The 21,835-nt window shown below is 39.5% G+C and overlaps 1 protein-coding gene across 1 annotated transcript in view; it reads left to right on the top strand.

The window, feature by feature from the left end:
* The window catches only part of SLC22A16 (solute carrier family 22 member 16), a 288,147-nt gene that overhangs the window by 246,929 nt on the left and 19,383 nt on the right, over nt 1-21,835 (top strand). The window contains exon 6 of the mRNA XM_053710857.1: nt 14,363-14,472. Within this exon, the coding sequence (XP_053566832.1) occupies nt 14,363-14,472 (110 nt within the window). The remainder of the gene's footprint in view (nt 1-14,362; nt 14,473-21,835) is intronic.

Here is a 21,835-nt window from a genome sequence, read left to right as displayed (position 1 = left end):
ATTGATCTAGGCACATTTTGGTATATTTTATGCCACCATTTCACCGCCAAATGCGAGCAAATAAAAAAAAAACTTTACATTTTTCACAATTTTAGGTTTCTCACTGAAATTATTTACAAACAGCTTGTGCTATTATGGCACAAATTGTTGTAAAAGCTTCTTTGGGATCCCCTTTGTTCAGAAATAGCAGACTTATATGTCTTTGGCACTGATTTTTGGTAATTAGAAGGCCGCTAAATGCTGCTGCGCACCACACGTAAATTATGCCCAGCAGTGAAGGGGTTAATTAGGTAGGTTGTAGGGAGCTTGCAGGGTTAATTTTAGCTTTAGGGTAGAGATCAGCCTCCCACCTGACACATCCCACCCCCTGATCCCTCCCAAACAGCTCTCTTCCCTCCCCCACCCCACAAATGTCCCCGCCATCTTAAGTACTGGCAGAAAGTCTGCCAGTACTAAATAAAAGGAGTTTTTTGTTTTTTTTTATAAAAAAAATAAAATATTTTAGCTGTGATGGACTCCTGCCTTAGCCCCAACCTCCATGACCCCCCCCCCCCAGCTCTCTAACCCTCTCCCCTATCTAATTGCGGCCATCTTGGGTACTGGCAGCTGTCTGCCAGTACCCAATTTGCCCCAAAAACAAGTGTTTTTTGTTCTTTTCCTTTTTTTATTTTTTCTGTAGTGTAGCAGCCCCCCACAATACCCCTATCCCCCTCCCCCTCCCAGATCCTTTTATATCATTTTTTTAAAAAATATTTCCCCCCCCCCTCTTCCCTCTTCATTGGTGTCAGTGTCAGTGCCAGCTAATGCGCGATCGCGCACGCTCCCGGCACCCGGCGTGCACATTGCACTTCTAGGAACCGGATGCCGGGTAGCGATGGGCCGCCCACCCGCCTCCCTGTTACGCTCCCACCCACCAACGAACCGGCACCATCGCTACCGGTGCAGAGAGGGCCACAGAGTGGCTCTCTCTGCATCGGAGTCTTCTAAATGGTATTGCAGGATGCCTCCATATGGAGGCATCACTGCAATACCCTGAGAGCTGCTGGAAGCGATTGCGATCGCTTCCAGCACTCTCTTAGACAACTGACGTACCAGGTACGTCCATTGTCATTAACTGTTAGTTAATGCATGACGTACCTGGTACGTCAGTTGTCATTAAGGGGTTAAAGGGGTACTCAGGTAAAAATTTAACTTTCATGATTTTAATAGAGCATGTCATTTTAAACAACTTTTCAATTTACTACCATTAACAAAATATGCACAGTCTTTTTATATTTACACTTGGAGTCACCAGCTCCTACTGAGCATGTGCAAGAATTCACAGAATATACGTATATGCATTTGTGATTGGCTAATGGCTGTCACGTGATACAGTAGGAGTGCAATTGAATTGTCTTGTTATCATTCATTTGTTGATTATGCTGAGCTACTTTATTTACTGGTGCTTTAACATACAGGGAATGCAGAATTATTAGGCAAGTTGTATTTTTGAGGATTCATTTTATTATTGAACAACAACCATGTTCTCAATGAACCCAAAAAACTCATTAATATCAAAGCTGAATAGTTTTGGAAGTAGTTTTTAGTTTGTTTTTAGTTATAGCTATTTTAGGGGGATATCTGTGTGTGCAGGTGACTATTACTGTGCATAATTATTAGGCAACTTAACAAAAAACAAATATATACCCATTTCAATTATTTATTTTTACCAGTGAAACCAATATAACATCTCAACATTCACAAATATACATTTCTGACATTCAAAAACAAAACAAAAACAAATCAGTGACCAATATAGCCACCTTTCTTTGCAAGGACACTCAAAAGCCTGCCATCCATGGATTCTGTCAGTGTTTTGATCTGTTCACCATCAACATTGCGTGCAGCAGCAACCACAGCCTCCCAGACACTGTTCAGAGAGGTGTACTGTTTTCCCTCCTTGTAAATCTCACATTTGATGATGGACCACAGGTTCTCAATGGGGTTCAGATCAGGTGAACAAGGAGGCCATGTCATTAGATTTTCTTCTTTTATACCCTTTCTTGCCAGCCACGCTGTGGAGTACTTGGACGCGTGTGATGGAGCATTCTCATGCATGAAAATCATGTTTTTCTTGAAGGATGCAGACTTCTTCCTGTACCACTGCTTGAAGAAGGTGTCTTCCAGAAACTGGAAGTAGGACTGGGAGTTGAGCTTGACTCCATCCTCAACCCGAAAAAGCCCCACAAGCTCATCTTTGATGATACCAGCCCAAACCAGTACTCCACCTCCACCTTGCTGGCGTCTGAGTCGGACTGGAGCTCTCTGCCCTTTACCAATCCAGCCACGGGCCCATCCACCTGGCCCATCAAGACTCACTCTCATTTCATCAGTCCATAAAACCTTAGAAAAATCAGTCTTGAGATATTTCTTGGTCCAGTCTTGACGTTTCAGCTTGTGTGTCTTGTTCAGTGGTGGTCGTCTTTCAGCCTTTCTTACCTTGGCCATGTCTCTGAGTATTGCACACCTTGTGCTTTTGGGCAGTCCAGTGATGTTGCAGAAATATGAAAATATGGCCAAACTGGTGGCAAGTGGCATCTTGGCAGCTGCACGCTTGACTTTTCTCAGTTCATGGGCAGTTATTTTGCACCTTGGTTTTTCCACACGCTTCTTGTGACCCTGTTGACTATTTTGAATGAAACGCTTGATTGTTCGATGATCACGCTTCAGAAGCTTTGCAATTTTAAGAGTGCTGCATCCCTCTGCAAGATATCTCACTATTTTTGACTTTTCTGAGCCTGTCAAGTCCTTCTTTTGACCCATTTTGCCAAAGGAAAGGAAGTTGCCTAATAATTATGCACACCTGATATAGGGTGTTGATGTCATTAGACCACACCCCTTCTCATTACAGAGATGCGCATCACCTAATATGCTTAATTGGTAGTAGGCTTTCGAGCCTATACAGCTTGGAGTAAGACAACATGCATAAAGAGGATGATGTGGTCAAAATACTCATGTCAGCCGTAAAGGACCAGCCCAGGATTCAACCCAACTGCTAGCGTGAAAAGTAAATACACACGCTAGCACACTGAGAAATATCCAGGACGTGACCCACACAGGATTGATGAAAGCAAATGTCCCTTTAAGAAGATTAGCAAACAAACAGAGATTCCTTTTAGCAGGTTTGGAGAAAGCAAATGTCCCTTTAAGCAGGTTCGAAAATAAACAGAGGATTTCCTTATTGCAGACTAAAATAAAGCAAATGTCCCTTTAAGCAGGTTAGCAAACAAACAATGTAAATGTCCCTTTAAGCAGGTTAGAAAATAAACAGAGGATTTCCTTATTGCAGACTAGAATAAAGCAAATGTCCCTTTAAGCAGGTTAGCAAACAAACAATGTAGTATTCCTTTTAGCAGGCTTGTTAAATCAAATGTCCCCTTAAGCAGGTTAGCAAACAAACAATGTAGAATTCCTTTTAGCAGGCTTGTTAAATCAAATGTCCTATTAAGCAGTTTAGTAAACAAACAATGTAGATTCCTTTTAGCAGGCTTGTTAAATCAAATGTCCTCTTAAGCAGGTTAGTAAACAAACAATGTAGTATTCCTTTTAGCAGGCTTAGTTAGAGCAAATGTCCCCTTAAGCAGGTTAGCAAACATACAATGTAGTATTCTTTTTAGCAAGCTTAGTTAGAGCAAATGTCCCCATAAGCAAGTTAGCAAACATACAATGTAGTATTCCTTTTAGCAAGCTTAGTTAGAGCAAATGTCCCCATAAGCAGGTTAGCAAACAATGAAGTATCCAGGCAAGGAGATTCTGGCAGGGGATAAGGAGAACACAGAACACTACTCACACAGCTCCAGTCCGACATGAAGAGGGAGAGAAAACAAACGGGCCCCGATTAAGATCTCCCGCCGAGATTTGAAGGCAGGGAGACTCTGACGTCAGGAGGAGTGCCGGATACCGCGTCACGTTGCTAGGCAACGTGATGTGATACAGAGGGATCCGTGAGCCGCAGCGACACGGCAATGAGCGGATCCGATGCATGACAGCACCCCCCCCCCTCAAGGACCCCTCCGGGGGACAGGACCAGGCCTAGCAGGATAAGCTTTGTGAAAGGCCCTAACCAAAGCAGGGGCGTGTACATGTTGAGCTGGTTCCCAAGTCCGCTCTGTGACTGGATAACCCTTCCAATGGATGAGGTAATATAGTTTCTTGCCACGAAGTTTGGAATCCAGAATGTGAGCAACCTCAAACTCAGGTTGTCCCTGTACCAAGAGAGGTTGAGGCTTGGGCAGAGACTTAGAAAATCTATTAGATTTCACCGGTTTCAGAAGAGAAACATGGAAAACAGGGTGAGCTTTGAGAGTCTTGGGAAGAGCAACTCGGTAAGCAGAAGAACAAACTTGACCCAGTATTCGGAAAGGACCCACATATCGTGGCCCCAATTTAATAGAAGGTTGCTTGAGATGAAGGTGACGAGTAGAAATCCAAACCTTGTCTCCAGGACGAAAATTAGGAGCCTTCTTCCGTCTGCGATCAGCAAAAAACTTGTATCGATTAGAGGCTTTGGAAAGAAGAACACGTATCTTACGCCAATGTCGAGTTAATCTCCGAGCAGTTTGATCAGAAGCAGGATTTTCAGAAGAGGAAGTATACGGAGGAAATGTTCTGGGTTGAAATCCGTAAGCTGCAAAAAAAGGAGAAGACTGAAGAGATGAATTGTAACGAGCATTATGGGCCAACTCCGCCAAAGGAAGGTAACGAGTCCAATTAGAATGATGATGGTCCACATAATGTCTAAGGTAAGTCTCCAGACACTGGTTTACTCTCTCGGTTTGGCCGTTAGACTGTGGATGATGAGAAGTTGATAAAGAGACTGTAGTGCCAAAATGTTGGCAGAGCCATCTCCAGAACCGAGAAACAAATTGTACCCCTCTATCGGAGACGATGTCCATAGGAAAACCATGTAATCTTACGATATGCAAAAGGAAAATCTCAGAAAGTCCCTTGGCAGATGGAAGACCAGGCAAAGGAATGAAATGAGCAGACTTCGTAAACCTGTCGACCACCACTAAAATAGTGTTGTTTCCGGCAGAAAGAGGAAGGTCAGTAATAAAATCCATAGATAAATGGGTCCAAGGCTGGTGAGGAATGGATAAAGGTAGAAGCAAACCAGAAGGGAGTTGACGAGGAGTTTTATTTATAGCACATTGTGTGCAAACTGAGACATAATCTTTAACATCTTGAGTGAGAGTAGGCCACTTCTAGGATAAATTGAAAATCCAGATTTGGGTGACGGAGTATGGGTGCAGAAGAAAAGGCCTTTTTTAGGGACTCAAAGGCCTTAATAGCCTCTGGGGGCCATTCTTTACAATCTTGCCCCTTTCTAGTGAGTGTCGTAAGGGGAGTAGTAATAGTAGCAAATCCTTTGATAAATTTCCTGTAATAACTGGCGAAGCCAAGAAACCGTTGTAGGGCCTTAAGAGAATCAGGTCTAGGCCAGTCCAAAATGGAAGAAAGTTTATTCGGATCCATTTCAAATCCGGATTCAGATATTACATAACCCAAGAAAGGTATGGACTTTTGATGAAATGAACATTTCTCCAACTTGGCGAATAGATGATTGTCTCGTAACCGTTGCAAAACCTTCCTGACGTGGTGTACGTGATCTTGATACTTGTGGGAAAAAATTAAAATATCGTCAAGATAAATAATGACGAAGGAGTTCAAAAAATCCCGAAAGATCTCATTCACGAAGTGTTGAAAAACAGCAGGGGCATTACACAGCCCAAAGGGCATGACCAGATATTCATAATGCCCAAATTGAGTGTTAAAGGCTGTCTTCCATTCGTCACCTTTGCGCATGCGAATAAGATTATAAGCACCACGAAGGTCCAGTTTAGTAAAAATTGTAGCTCCTTGAAGATAAGTAAACAGTTCAGGAATAAGAGGTAGAGGGTAACTATTCTTGACTGTGATTTGATTCAAACCCCGGTAATCAATACAAGGTCACAGACCTCCATCCTTTTTCCCCACAAAAAAGAATCCTGCCCCTAGAGGAGAAGAGGAAGGTCGAATAAAACCTCTAGCCAAACTATCTTGGATATATTCCTCTAAGGCTACATTCTCAGGCCTTGAGAGTGGATATGTCTTGCCACGAGGGTAGGTTGCCCCAGGAAGTAGATCAATGGGGCAATCAAAAGGACAGTGTGGGGGAAGACGTTCTGCTTCTTTTTTGGAAAAAACATCAACATAATCTTGATAAGGTGCGGGTAACGACCCAGAGGTATCAATAGTGAGAGCAATAGTGAGAGGCACTTTAGTGGGTATTTGAAGACAACTATTTTGACATGTAGATCCCCAGGAAATGAGTTCGCCTTGAGTCCAAGAGAAGACAGGGTTATGTAACTAGAGCCAGGGAAGACCCAAAATTATGGGAAATTGAGGAGTCGAGATTACGTCAAAACATATTGTCTCTGAATGAAGAATTGCTACAGAAAAGAGGACGGGTCTAGTAGCAAACTGGATAAGTCCGGGACCCAGAGGATCTCCACTAACAGTGGAGACAGGAATAAAATACTCCTTTTTGCTTAACGGAATAGAGTGAGTAGTTACAAATGTGGAATCGATGATGACTCCTCCAGCACCAGAGTCAATCTTGTCTCCTCCAACTTGAAGAGTAACAGGAACAAAAAGTTTATTATTGAGGGAATGAGATCCTATTTGGCTTTACTTAGCTCCCTGGACAGAAGTTAAGCCCTGGCTTTTAACGGTCTGGTAGGACAATCTTTTAATAAATGTCCTTTAAGGCCACAGTATAAACACAGTCCAAGAGAGCGTCTCCTCAGACGTTCAGTTTCAGTTAATCTAATGGTGCCTATTTCCATTGGTTCAGCCTGATCGGAAGGTGGAGAAGCGGGAGTTAGAGGGTTAGAGAGGCGAGGTACCAGACGAAAAGGTCGATTAGAAGCTTTCTGACTTCTCTCTCTTTCTTGTTGGCGTTCGCGGTACCTGGAATCGAGGCAAATACAAAGATTTATCAGAGCTTCTAGAGATTCTGGGAGTTCACGATAGACCAACTCATCTTTGAGACGTTCAGAGAGTCCTTTGCGAAAAGCTGCTCTAAGAGCTCCCTGATTCCAAGTAGTCTCAGAAGCTAGAGTGCGAAATTCAATGGCATATTGAGATACAGGTTGACCACCTTGTCGTAAGTCTAGAAGAGAAGCTTCAGCAGCGGCAGACCTCCCTGGTTTATCGAAGACATTTGAAAAGACAGAGAGGAATGTATCCACATCCTGGAGTATTGGGTCATTCTTTTCAAGTAAAGGTGATACCCAGGCCAAGGCTCTACCTTTCATTAAGGAAATAAGGAAAGTGATTCTAGAGGAGGGAGTTGCAAAGAGAACAGGACTATTCCGAAAATGAAGGCGACACTGATTCAGAAAACCCCTACAATCCTCAGGATTTCCATCATATTTGTCCGGAAGAGGTATCCTAGGACTGAGCTGTCCTTGTGACTGATTGGTAGGATTCGTAGGGGGAGAGGGATCCAAAGGAATAGGATTAGGAGGTATAGGAGCAGCCATATTCTGAAGTAAAGTAGTTATCTGATCCAACTTTGCGTCCAAGGATTGCAAGTGGGTAGCATGAGATCCCAATAATTGTCCCTGGTGGGTCACGGCCATGGATAATTCAGTGGGGTCCATTTTATTGGCCCGTTTGTAATGTCAACCGTAAAGGACCAGCCCAGGATTCAACCCAACTGCTAGCGTGAAAAGTAAATACACACGCTAGCACACTGAGAAATATCCAGGACGTGACCCACACAGGATTGATGAAAGCAAATGTCCCTTTAAGAAGATTAGCAAACAAACAGAGATTCCTTTTAGCAGGTTTGGAGAAAGCAAATGTCCCTTTAAGCAGGTTCGAAAATAAACAGAGGATTTCCTTATTGCAGACTAAAATAAAGCAAATGTCCCTTTAAGCAGGTTAGCAAACAAACAATGTAAATGTCCCTTTAAGCAGGTTAGAAAATAAACAGAGGATTTCCTTATTGCAGACTAGAATAAAGCAAATGTCCCTTTAAGCAGGTTAGCAAACAAACAATGTAGTATTCCTTTTAGCAGGCTTGTTAAATCAAATGTCCCCTTAAGCAGGTTAGCAAACAAACAATGTAGAATTCCTTTTAGCAGGCTTGTTAAATCAAATGTCCTCTTAAGCAGTTTAGTAAACAAACAATGTAGATTCCTTTTAGCAGGCTTGTTAAATCAAATGTCCTCTTAAGCAGGTTAGTAAACAAACAATGTAGTATTCCTTTTAGCAGGCTTAGTTTGAGCAAATGTCCCCTTAAGCAGGTTAGCAAACAATGAAGTATCCAGGCAAGGAGATTCTGGCAGGGGATAAGGAGAACACAGAACACTACTCACACAGCTCCAGTCCGACATGAAGAGGGAGAGAAAACAAACGGGCCCCGATTAAGATCTCCCGCCGAGATTTGAAGGCAGGGAGACTCTGACGTCAGGAGGAGTGCCAGATACCGCGTCACGTTGCTAGGCAACGTGATGTGATACAGAGGGATCCGTGAGCCGCGGCGACACGGCAATGAGCGGATCCGATGCATGACAACTCATTTGCCTAATAATTCTGCACTCCCTGTATATGATTACTTAGTAGTCGTTATCTCTGCATTTTTTTTATATCTAATTTCCAATTTTTAATATTTTATTAATAACGTTTTTTTAGTAAAAATAATTAGACACAATATATTCATGAGGACCCATAGTACTTAAACGGGTATGCTGTTCCAGTTCTTGTTACTGGATATTGTAAATATAGTCTTTACCTAGATACACAGCACCGATAAGCTTATTAAAGAAAATAAATAATAGTAGTTATGCAAAGTTTTAATAACTATCCAAAAATAAATATATAAGGGGCGAGTCCTTTTATAATAATTTGTATAGTGCCTGTGACCTCATACATTTGTGGGTCAGGTAGAGGCTGCTTTTTTTTCCCTTTTCATTTATTTGTTTTGTAAGGTTTTGAAGGTTTTTTCTACGATACCAGTATCATTGACAGTGAAGCTTGTCCTATGCAGTGGGAGCTTACAGCAGGACAAGGGGCAGTTACAAATCTCTTTGAATTCTGTAATTTATGAGTTTTGATGTTGAAATTATTTTTTTCAACAAGTTTTTAGTTTCCTTAATTAGTTTTCTAAAATCTAAATTATTGTTATATTTATTAGGACTTGTATTTGAGCTTATTTCTCATTATGGTTATATTTTCTGAACTATTTCATGAATTTAAAGGACCACTAAACACAAATTGTAAACTACATAATTTTAAACCTTCATATCTGAGAATAATTTTGTAATGAAAACTGCAGCTTCATTTTGTTAAACAAGTATTTTTTGTATGTTTATTCATTTATCTGATTTCCCTGTCAACCAGAGCAAAATAATCCTTGCTTAACCAATCACAAACTAATATTCAGATATAGCACAAACTCTCGGCTAGATTTGGAGTTTGGCGGTAAAAGGGCTGTTAACGCTCCGCGGGTTTTTTTCTGGCCGCACCATAAATTTAACTCTGGTATCGAGAGTTCAAACAAATGCTGCGTTAGGCTCCAAAAAAGGAGCGTAGAGCATTTTTACCGCAAATACAACTCTCGATACCAGAGTTGCTTACGGACGCGGCCGGCCTCAAAAACGTGCTCGTGCACGATTCTCCCATAGGAAACAATGGGGCTGTTTGAGCTGAAAAAAAACCTAACACCTGCAAAAAAGCAGCGTTCAGCTCCTAACGCAGCCCCATTGTTTCCTATGGGGAAACACTTCCTACGTCTGCACCTAACACTCTAACATGTACCCCGAGTCTAAACACCCCTAGCCTTACACTTATTAACCCCTAATCTGCCGCCCCCGCTATCGCTGACCCCTGCATTACACTTTTAACCCCTAATCTGCCGCTCCGTAAACCGCCGCCACCTACGTTATCCCTATGTACCCCTAATCTGCTGCCCTAACATCGCCGACCCCTATGTTATATTTATTAACCCCTAATCTGCCCCCCACAACGTCGCCGACACCTACCTACACTTATTAACCCCTAATCTGCCGACCGGACCTGAGCGCTACTATAATAAAGTTATTAACCCCTAATCCGCCTCACTAACCCTATCATAAATAGTATTAACCCCTAATCTGCCCTCCCTAACATCGCCGACACCTACCTTCAATTATTAACCCCTAATCTGCCGACCGGAGCTCACCGCTATTCTAATAAATGTATTAACCCCTAAAGCTAAGTCTAACCCTAACACTAACACCCCCCTAAGTTAAATATAATTTTTATCTAACGAAATAAATTAACTCTTATTAAATAAATGATTCCTATTTAAAGCTAAATACTTACCTGTAAAATAAATCCTAATATAGCTACAATATAAATTACATTTATATTATAGCTATTTTAGGATTAATATTTATTTTACAGGTAACTTTGTATTTATTTTAACCAGGTACAATAGCTATTAAATAGTTAAGAACTATTTAATAGTTACCTAGTTAAAATAATTACAAATTTACCTGTAAAATAAATCCTAACCTAAGTTATAATTAAACCTAACACTACCCTATCAATAAAATAATTAAATAAACTACCTACAATTACCTACAATTAACCTAACACTACACTATCAATAAATTAATTAAACACAATTCCTACAAATAAATACAATTAAATAAACTATCTAAAGTACAAAAAATAAAAAAGAACTAAGTTACAGAAAATAAAAAAATATTTACAAACATAAGAAAAATATTACAACAATTTTAAACTAATTACACCTACTCTAAGCCCCCTAATAAAATAACAAAGACCCCCAAAATAAAAAATTCCCTACCCTATTCTAAATTTAAAAAGTTACAAGCTCTTTTACCTTACCAGCCCTGAACAGGGCCCTTTGCGGGGCATGCCCCAAGAAGTTCAGCTCTTTTGCCTGTAAAAGAAAACATACAATACCCCCCCCCCCAACATTACAACCCACCACCCACATACCCCTAATCTAACCCAAACCCCCCTTAAATAAACCTAACACTAAGCCCCTGATGATCTTCCTACCTTGTCTTCACCATGCCAGGTTCACCGATCCGTCCTGGCTCCAAGATCTTCATCCAACCCAAGCGGGGGTTGGCGATCCATAATCCGGTGCTCCAAAGTCTTCCTCCTATCCGGCAAGAAGAGGACATCCGGACCGGCAAACATCTTCTCCAAGCGGCATCTTCTATGTTCTTCCATCCGATGACGACCGGCTCCATCTTGAAGACCTCCAGCGCGGATCCATCCTCTTCTTCCGACGACTAGACGACGAATGACGGTTCCTTTAAGGGACGTCATCCAAGATGGCGTCCCTCGAATTCCGATTGGCTGATAGGATTCTATCAGCCAATCGGAATTAAGGTAGGAATTTTCTGATTGGCTGATGGAATCAGCCAATCAGAATCAAGTTCAATCCGATTGGCTGATCCAATCAGCCAATCAGATTGAGCTCGCATTCTATTGGCTGATCGGAACAGCCAATAGAATGCGAGCTCAATCTGATTGGCTGATTGGATCAGCCAATCGGATTGAACTTGATTCTGATTGGCTGATTCCATCAGCCAATCAGAAAATTCCTACCTTAATTCCGATTGGCTGATAGAATCCTATCAGCCAATCGGAATTCGAGGGACGCCATCTTGGATGACGTCCCTTAAAGGAACCGTCATTCGTCATCTAGTCGTCGGAAGAAGAGGATGGATCCGCGCTGGAGGTCTTCAAGATGGAGCCGGTCGTCATCGGATGGAAGAACATAGAAGATGCCGCTTGGAGAAGATGTTTGCCGGTCCGGATGTCCTCTTCTTGCCGGATAGGAGGAAGACTTTGGAGCACCGGATTATGGATCGCCAACCCCCGCTTGGGTTGGATGAAGATCTTGGAGCCAGGACGGATCGGTGAACCTGGCATGGTGAAGACAAGGTAGGAAGATCATCAGGGGCTTAGTGTTAGGTTTATTTAAGGGGGGTTTGGGTTAGATTAGGGGTATGTGGGTGGTGGGTTGTAATGTTGGGGGGGGGGGTATTGTATGTTTTCTTTTACAGGCAAAAGAGCTGAACTTCTTGGGGCATGCCCCGCAAAGGGCCCTGTTCAGGGCTGGTAAGGTAAAAGAGCTTGTAACTTTTTAAATTTAGAATAGGGTAGGGAATTTTTTATTTTGGGGGTCTTTGTTATTTTATTAGGGGGCTTAGAGTAGGTGTAATTAGTTTAAAATTGTTGTAATATTTTTCTTATGTTTGTAAATATTTTTTTATTTTCTGTAACTTAGTTCTTTTTTATTTTTTGTACTTTAGATAGTTTATTTAATTGTATTTATTTGTAGGAATTGTGTTTAATTAATTTATTGATAGTGTAGTGTTAGGTTAATTGTAGGTAATTGTAGGTAGTTTATTTAATTATTTTATTGATAGGGTAGTGTTAGGTTTAATTATATCTTAGGTTAGGATTTATTTTACAGGTAAATTTGTAATTATTTTAACTAGGTAACTATTAAATAGTTCTTAACTATTTAATAGCTATTGTACCTGGTTAAAATAAATACAAAGTTACCTGTAAAATAAATATTAATCCTAAAATAGCTATAATATAAATGTAATTTATATTGTAGCTATATTAGGATTTATTTTACAGGTAAGTATTTAGCTTTAAATAGGAATCATTTATTTAATAAGAGTTAATTTATTTCGTTAGATAAAAATTATATTTAACTTAGGGGGGTGTTAGTGTTAGGGTTAGACTTAGCTTTAGGGGTTAATACATTTATTAGAATAGCGGTGAGCTCCGGTCGGCAGATTAGGGGTTAATAATTGAAGGTAGGTGTCGGCGATGTTAGGGAGGGCAGATTAGGGGTTAATACTATTTAGGATAGGGTTAGTGAGGCGGATTAGGGGTTAATAACTTTATTATAGTAGCGCTCAGGTCCGCTCGGCAGATTAGGGGTTAATAAGTGTAGGCAGGTGTCGGCGACGTTGTGGGGGGCAGATTAGGGGTTAATAAATATAACATAGGGGTCGGCGATGTTAGGGGCAGAAGATTAGGGGTACATAGGGATAACGTAGGTGGCGGCGATTTGCGGTCGGAAGATTAGGGGTTAATTATTTTAAGTAGCTTGCGGCGACGTTGTGTGGGGCAAGTTAGGGGTTAATAAATATAATATAGGGGTCGGCGGGGTTAGGGGCAGCAGATTAGGGGTACATAAGTATAACGTAGGTGGCGGTCGGCAGATTAGGGGTTAAAAATTTTAATCGAGTGGCGGCGATGTGGGGGGACCTCGGTTTAGGGGTACATAGGTAGTTTATGGGTGTTAGTGTAGTTTAGGGTACAGTAGTTAAGAGCTTTATGAACCGGCGTTAGCCAGAAAGCTCTTAACTCCTGCTTTTTTCAGGCGGCTGGAATCTTGTCGTTAGAGCTCTAACGCTCACTGCAGAAACGACTCTAAATACCAGCGTTAGAAAGATCCCATTGAAAAGATAGGCTACGCAAATGGCGTAGGGGGATCTGCGGTATGGAAAAGTCGCGGCTGTAAAGTGAGCGTTAGACCCTTTAATCACTGACTCCAAATACCAGCGGGCGGCCAAAACCAGCGTTAGGAGCCTCTAACGCTGGTTTTGACGGCTACCGCCGAACTCTAAATCTAGGCCTCTGTTTGCACATATGCAGTTTAGAGAGACTGGGATAAGCTTTCCATTATCTGTTCCCTTAAGGTGGTTTAGTATTGATTAAACTTAGTTACTATTGCAAATAATGCATCTCCTATTATGATTGTTGATGCAATACTGATAATCCAACTTTTTCAATGATGTGTCTGCTGAGAATCTTGAGTGGGGGGTGAAGTAAACAAAAGTAACATAAATTGCCTAAAAGTATTAACCCAAACTACCCTGGGAGAAAGTGCAGCAAGCACAATTTTTAGATGTATTTTACAGCAAAAGGCAGTAAAATAAATAATGATGTATATTGCAATAAAGCTTCACTTGCAACAATTAAACACTTTTATGAGTTGTTGAAATGTCAAGTTGAATGGTCATTTAAGGAATGCATTGCAGCAGTAAAGTTTTAAAATATGAGTCTTTTTGTATACAGAAAGATTACACAGAAAGTGGTACAAATGGAACAAAAAATCTCCACATTGTTGGACTTTTATGGGTTATCTACATTCTAATGTATGATACAGAAATAACCTCAACTTTAGTTAACACGCTGACTATATGAAATTGAAAATTTCTCAACAATTTTAAAATATTGTTTGTATTTGAAAAAGATACTTATTTAAGATATGTTTTTTCAGGACTACAGCACAGTGACCATTGTAATAAGCATGGCCGGAAAGTTTACAATAAGTGTTGCCTTTGGGGTAATTTACCTATATACAGCTGAACTGTACCCAACCATTGTAAGGTAAGAAATATAATTGTATTAAAACTTATATAGGAGCTTTATTTAAAAAGAGGCTAATGGGCTTCAAAACAAGGGTCCTGTGGGTCTCTAAGGGTATATATGTGTGTGGTGTAATAAAACAAGTGTATTTTACTACTACTTAAATATATGATTACATTCATTTTGTTACACAAAAACAAACTGCACATTTTTCATTTTCATTACTTACATTTTATAAAAATGTATGTTTTTATATCTGTCAATCATCTTGTCTCAGTCTGCCTCTTAATCCTATCCTTTTGGCAATTCACTAAGTTATACAGCGGCTCCACCCCCTGTACACGTATTTCCCAAAGCACACTCCTGAGTCTGTTAAAAACTGTGCATGTGTAAGTTGTGTATGTGACATAAACTCTAATTTGCAGGTAATTGTTAATTAAAAATAAAACCTGTGGTCCTGCCTGTCACTTCAGAGATGAAGCAGATGAATGGTATTGTCACCAGCATTCCTGTATTCATCCCGTTTTATCTGCCATTGATAGTATAATGAAATGTATTCAAAAGATCGGTAGCAAATAGGGCAAATAATTTGGTATTGATGTCTGTGACAATTTTTTAAAATTTTATTTGAAAGTGTAAATAATCTGTTTTAGGATGCACTTTTCTACAATACAAAAACACACTCAAAAAACAATTTATTCTGTATATTTGTAGCGAGGAAAAGAAGGCGCCAAATAGAATAATATCGCTACAAACAAATCTGAAGGCAAAGTAATAAAGATTATTACTCACAAGCCGGGCGGCACTGGATTGTGCCTTCACAAGCAGACCGGGACTTCAGCGTCGCCCGGAAGACCAACCAAGGCAATATCCAATCAACGATCAGGAACACGCTACCAACAGCCAATCAGGACCCAAAGTGGTAACACACCTTCCTTTCGAAATCTTCGGGGCTCTGCACGCTCAGCTGGGGATAGAATGCACACCACAAATGCCGGGAAAATCCTCCGGTTCCTCGGCAACGGTGAATAGAATAATGGATAAAGGGGAGAACAACCTGTAAGGGTGAGATCCAGGGAGAAGAAACTGAAATGGGTCTTTTCCTCTGGCCGGGGGTCTGACTAGGGGTGAGCTGGTAACCTTCCTTCACAGGACCAGATCTTGTATGTTTTCACTTCCAGCTGGAAGTGAAAACATAAAAAACATACAAGATCTGGTCTTGTTGCCAAGGAACCGGAGGATTTTCCCGGCATTTGTGGTGTGCATTCTATCCCCAGCTGAGCGTGCAGAGCCCCGAAGATTTCGAAAGGAAGGTGTGTTACCACTTTGGGTCCTGATTGGCTGTTGGTAGCGTGTTCCTGATCGTTGATTGAGTATTGCCTTGGTTGGTCTTCCGGGCGACACTGAAGTCCCGCTCTGCTTGTGAAGGCACAATCCAGTGCCGCCTGGCTTGTGAGTAATAATCTTTATTACTTTGCCTTCAGATTTGTTTGTAGCGATATTATTCTATTTGGTGCCTTCTTTTCCTCGCTACAGATACCACTTACCTCATCTATCATCGGAAGAGCTGCCTGGTTTCTACACTTCGGAAACTATCGACCACCATCATTGTTTGCTTCCCGAGTGCACCTACAAAGGAGGACGATACTCTGAATTGTTTATTTTGTATATTGGCTAATTGAACACATATTTTTTTAAATGTCTAAGTTATCATCCCTATGCTGGGTTAAAAGGGACAGTCAAGTCCAAAAAAACTTTTATGAATTGCATGTAATTTTAAACAACTTTCCAATTTACTTTTATCACCAATTTTGCTTTGTACTCTTGGTATTCTTAGTTGAAAGCTAAACCTAGGAGGTTCATATGCTAATTTCTTAGACCTTGAAGGCCGCCTCTAATCTAAATACATTTTGACAGTTTTTCACCACTAGAGGGAGTTAGTTCATGTGTTTCATATAGATAACATTGAGCTCATGCACGTGAATTTACCGAGGAGTGAGAACTGATTGGCTAAAATGCAAGTCTGTCAAAAGAACTGAAATAAGGGGGCATTCTGCAGAGGCTTGGATACAAGGTAATTACAGAGGTAAAACGTGTATTATTATAACTGTGTTGGTTATGCAAAACTGGGGATTGGGTAATTAAGGGATTATCTATCTTTTAAAACAGCAAAAATTCTGGTGTTGACTGTCCCTTTAACTAATGTATTGATAATTAAAATTCAAATGGTAAACATATTTCTCTTTCAATAAGTGTTTAAGTCTTGATATGCTAGATTCTTAAACCCTTAATTGTAAAAATCTAAAAAAAAAAGAAAAGGAAAAAAAAGAAAAAGTTATGCTGGTAAGAAAGGCTAATTGATTGATAGCCTATTTATACTGTCAGGTAACAATCACAATATGTAACAGCATCCCAATAAGTAACTGCAACTAGATATTTTAGCATACTTCAGATATATTAAAATCATACAATGATGTCAACAGCATAAAACTACCAAGACTAGCAAATACAGTAATAGTATAAAAAGGGGAATGTGCTGAAAGCGTAATTTGTTTGGCAGAATGAATAGTCCTGTGGACATTTGTTTTGGACAATTACATTTTGATAAGAATGAAAATCCATTAATATTCAATAATCAAATGTTATTTCCGATTTTGTTACTTTTTTCATTTTTTGTTACTTTCATTTTCAAATGTTCATAATTAGATTGAATATCCACATTCCAAAGTTCGAATGAACATTCAATTTAACAAATACTATTCAGAAGTTTGATAGTTCATCTTCTAGGGAATTTAGTAAATTGATGCATAATAGATACAAATATATCAATTTGAATGTTTCTATTTCAAATATTGCATAATTTGAATACTACATTTAAAGAAAGCATTAAAAATACTATTACAAATATATCAATTAGAATTTTTCGAATTCAAATATTGCATAATTCTAATCAAATTATTAGAAAAATTTGAATTGAATATTAAATTTAAAGAAAACATGACAACTACTATTACATTAAACCAATATACAAACATTTGAAATTCAAATTGAACGAGCGAATGTGTTAAAATTAGTTTCATTGGGGGTGCAGAGCTAGCTCTGAAGCTAAATGGTCACTGTATTTTATATAAATATAAGTTTTACAACCGCTCAAAATCATAAGCCTTACCAATCTTAAGAGCCTATAGGCCTGGGAGACCTAAATACTTCATATTACAAATAGGGGTACCATGCAGACAGTGCCTCACTGATCTGACGCCAACCTGGCTGCTCAGAGTCCTTGGGAGAAGCCATTTTCCGGCCCATGTGGCAATCTACGTGAGGGCTGAGATCGGTTGATCGGAGCGACCCCCTATGAGAGCAGTTCAACTGCAATGTACACGGATAGTTGTGAACCCGGATACAGATATCGACCAACATTCTGCAGCTGAATGTGTGGAAACCACCTTTGCCCATTAGCCAAGCAGCACAGAGGATCGCAATTTTGTGCAAGGCTGGTCATTTATGTTTCTAAGGCTGATGATATATCCTACTCTATTACCCTCAATAACATTACTTGCTGCAAAGTCACAATATGGCATCTGCGGCATCTCTCATCAGGGAAGTAAGTTGCCTCCTAGATGATTATAGAGATAAGTTTGAACTTGCGCTAAAGATGATGTTCCAATTAGCTGAAACAGATCCAGCAGAGCAAGATAACTACAAAAATGTTCCCATAGATGAGTATAACAGTGGCAACATTCTGGGGCCCCAGCGGTAGCCACCTACTTCTCGCGGCTCATGGAGGGACACAGAAACAGATCCTGTGGAAGCAGGAAGCCAAGCCATCAGGACTGATGCTGGAACAACAAAGGGTAAGGCGAAGAGCCTAATCATCCTGCTTAATACCTGTGGAACTCTAGATGGCATAACTTATACCGCTCAAGTGGTAAACCTGACAGATGGGAAACACATGACCAAGGGATACCCTAAGACAGCGACAGAAGCAGTTTCTTGGGGACAATATCTGGCAAGATTATGTGAAGCTACTGAGAGAAGCCATCTACCTTGGCCATCTGGTGTGGGATAAACACTACAGGGCAAATAGCTACTAGTGGTATGACAGGCCACACCGTGAAGTTAGTGGCTTCGGCTTCAGATTTGTGACAGTTTCTTAGCCCAATATTTGAGTGGAACTAGGATGGGGTAAGCTATCGTAAACCAATAAGCCCCCTGCTATATGAACTTCCTCTATGCCACAGGACGGACCCACCTAGCCTCTCACTTTACAAACTAAAAAGTTTCTGTTTAGTATGCATTTTATTTTTCATGTTTGAGTGGTGAGACCTATTACATCACATATTCATTATAGATTTAATCTGACTATCCTAATAGTCCAGTTGATACTATATATACTTTTAGCTTAGCTTCTTTTAGAGATAGCTTAATGTTTCATAGTAAATAATTGGTTAAGTTATTTTTATACATGTAATTTTTACAATTCTTCTAGCTAGGAATGCTATATATACTTATAGTAAATTGGCATTAGGCTCTTTTCAAAGTCTCTCAATTTGAGGCTATGCTATCTGACAAACTAAACAGTCGGAGACTTTATATTGCTATACCTTGCATCTTGTCTAAAATACTGTTAAAGGGACAGTAAAGTAAAAAAAAAAACTTTCAGGATTTAACCTCTTAAGGACATATGACGGAATTTTTCCGTCATAAAACAATTGAGCAAACTGAAGGCTGTGTCCTTAAAGGGTTAAATAGGGCATGTCATTTTTTTTTCCCTTAATTTTATTTATATCCAACAAGGAAAGATAACAATCAAATAGCGAAAAAAAACATAAACATTGAAAGAAGAAAACAAGACTTTTTCAACCCAAATCTTGGGTATAACAAATATGCAGATAATATATATACATTGAACATTCAATAAAAAAAAAAAAAAGAAAGAAAAAATAACCCAAGGGATAATGGTATGCTTCTTTATACTCTGTACCTTGTTGATTTTTTGATTTTATACAGACATCACTACAAATCCAACAACAAAAGACACAACAAAAATTTAAAGGAAAAAGAAAGAAAAAAAAAAAAGGAAAAAAAAAAGGAGGGGAAAAGGGGAAGAAAAAGGGAAATAGGGGTATAGTAGGGAAAGAAGAAAGAGAATAATAGAAGAAAACCGTTCACCACCTCCCTAACAGGACTAGTTCAGAATTGCGTAAAGGATATATCAGATATTCAATTTCAGTGGGGGAAAAAGCTTTTATGAATGCTGACCATTTAAGAAAAAACCTAACAACATCAACCTCATTGTCAGCATTAATATTATGTTGCTCAAGAATACATTGTTTTTTTAAACAGTTTTTAATTTCTGATATACTGGGAACCATGCGCGATTTCCATTTTTTAAAAATAAGATATCTGACAGCCAGTATAGTTATATTAATAAATTTGACATTAGTTTGTTTATCTTCTGGGTTAAGGAAAAGAAAGATTATATGTGTACCTAACAAATTTAGAGAGGAAAGTTTTAATATTTTACAAAGCCAAAATTGCCCTTTACACCATACGTTCTTAATTTTTGGGCAGATCCATAACATGTGCAGAAGATTTGCAGAAGGAAACGAACACTTGGGACAAATAGTGAAATTCGTTTTGCCACATCTAATTCCTTTTTCTGGTGTAAAGTATGTCATATGTAACAGCTTCAGGTGAGATTCTCTCCATGTAGCAGAGAGAGTTGTCCGAGCAACCTCTTGAATTGAGAGAGAAGGTATTTTAGAATCTACTTCCTGAGATAACGATATTGCCCAGTTAATAGCAATTTTATCAAGATTAATTATGCCTCTGTCGGAGACAAGAATCAAATAACATGGAGATATTGACATAAGTCCATTTTTAGCCAAAGTAAACCAGTTCTCTAAATGTCCCAGTGACCAGTTCCAGCCATACTCATTCAATAACTTTGTAACATAATGTCTAGCCTGAAGATAAGCAAAGAAGTTTCTCTGCGGAATATTAAATTCCAACCTAAGAGCATTGAATGATTTCACACATCTTTTCTCTATGTCAAGCATCTGAAGGGCATTAACAAACCCTTGGGTCTTCCACTTTAAGAAGATTGGAGATGGTGACTGAAATTGTGGATTCCCCAAAAAAGTTAGGAATCTCGATACCCGATGTTCTAATCCTAACAAGTTACATATCTTTTTCCAAGCTAAGATTATATTATATATAGATCTGTATCTTTTAATTTGAGGTGGGATATGAATAGTATCTAGATGAATAAGCGCAATCGGTGAGAGAGGGTACACGATACTGTTCTCTAAATCATTATTTGTAACATAGTTACGACTGAATAACCAGTCCACCAGAATACGAATTAAAAAAACATAATTATACGCTCTTAGATCAGGTCAAGCCTCCGGATCCTATTGGAAGGGATAGTTTTGCAAGTGATATTCTGGGTTTCCTATCCTGCCACAAGAAGGACCGGAGTTGTGAATTAAATAAACTTAAATCATTCTTTCTTAAACTCAAGGGAGTATTTTGAAGGATATATAATATTTTTGGCAATAAGATCATCTTATAAGCTGCTATGCGTCCAGATAAAGATAAAGGTAAAGTCTGCCAATTCTTAAAGGCTAGTTTAACTTTATTCAACACAGGAAGAAATTAAGGGAGTACCAAGAGTCAGGGTTACTTGAGACATTTATTCCCAGGTATCTAAATGAGTCATTCACTATGGAGAAAGGTACATTTATAGGAGAGCTATCTGTCTGCCTAATCCAAAGAAGTTCAGATTTCTTTATATTTACCTTGTATCCCGAAAAAGACCCGAACTGTTGTATAGTTGACAGAAGAATAGGTAAGTTTCTTTGTATATTAGACAAGTAGATGAGGATATCATCAGCATACAATGCTATTTTCAACTCCCGCCCAGCCACCTCAATCCCCTCAAGTCTCTGTCTTACCATTATAGCAAAGGGTTCGATAGCAATATTAAAAAGAAGCGGGGAGAGAGAGCACCCCTGCCTGGTTCCCCTATGTAAATTTATCTCTGAAGACAACTGACCATTCACTATCATTCTTGTGGAAGCTGTACGATATAATTTTTCAATGAACTTAACAAAATTACCTTTCAACCCAAATTGTTCTAATGAAAATAAAAGATGATCATGATGGACTGAGTCAAAAGCCTTTTCGGCGTCTATGGCTAAGATTGCCAAGTCTAGCGTGCCTCCCTCCCCTGAACGATCAACATCCATGCTATTCGAGAAGAAATCCAAAGTAAGCAGGAGTTCCCTTATTTTAGCCGCAGAGTTCCTATTCTTCATAAAGCCAGCTTGATCCGGACTGATAATCAAGGGAAGAAGGGATTGAAGTCGCTGGGCAAGAA

The sequence above is a fragment of the Bombina bombina genome, chromosome 4 (genome assembly GCF_027579735.1).
Source record: "Bombina bombina isolate aBomBom1 chromosome 4, aBomBom1.pri, whole genome shotgun sequence".
NCBI lineage: Eukaryota > Metazoa > Chordata > Amphibia > Anura > Bombinatoridae > Bombina > Bombina bombina.
The sequence above is the reverse complement of the archived record's forward strand: the minus strand, read 5'-3'. Positions and strand labels throughout refer to the sequence as shown.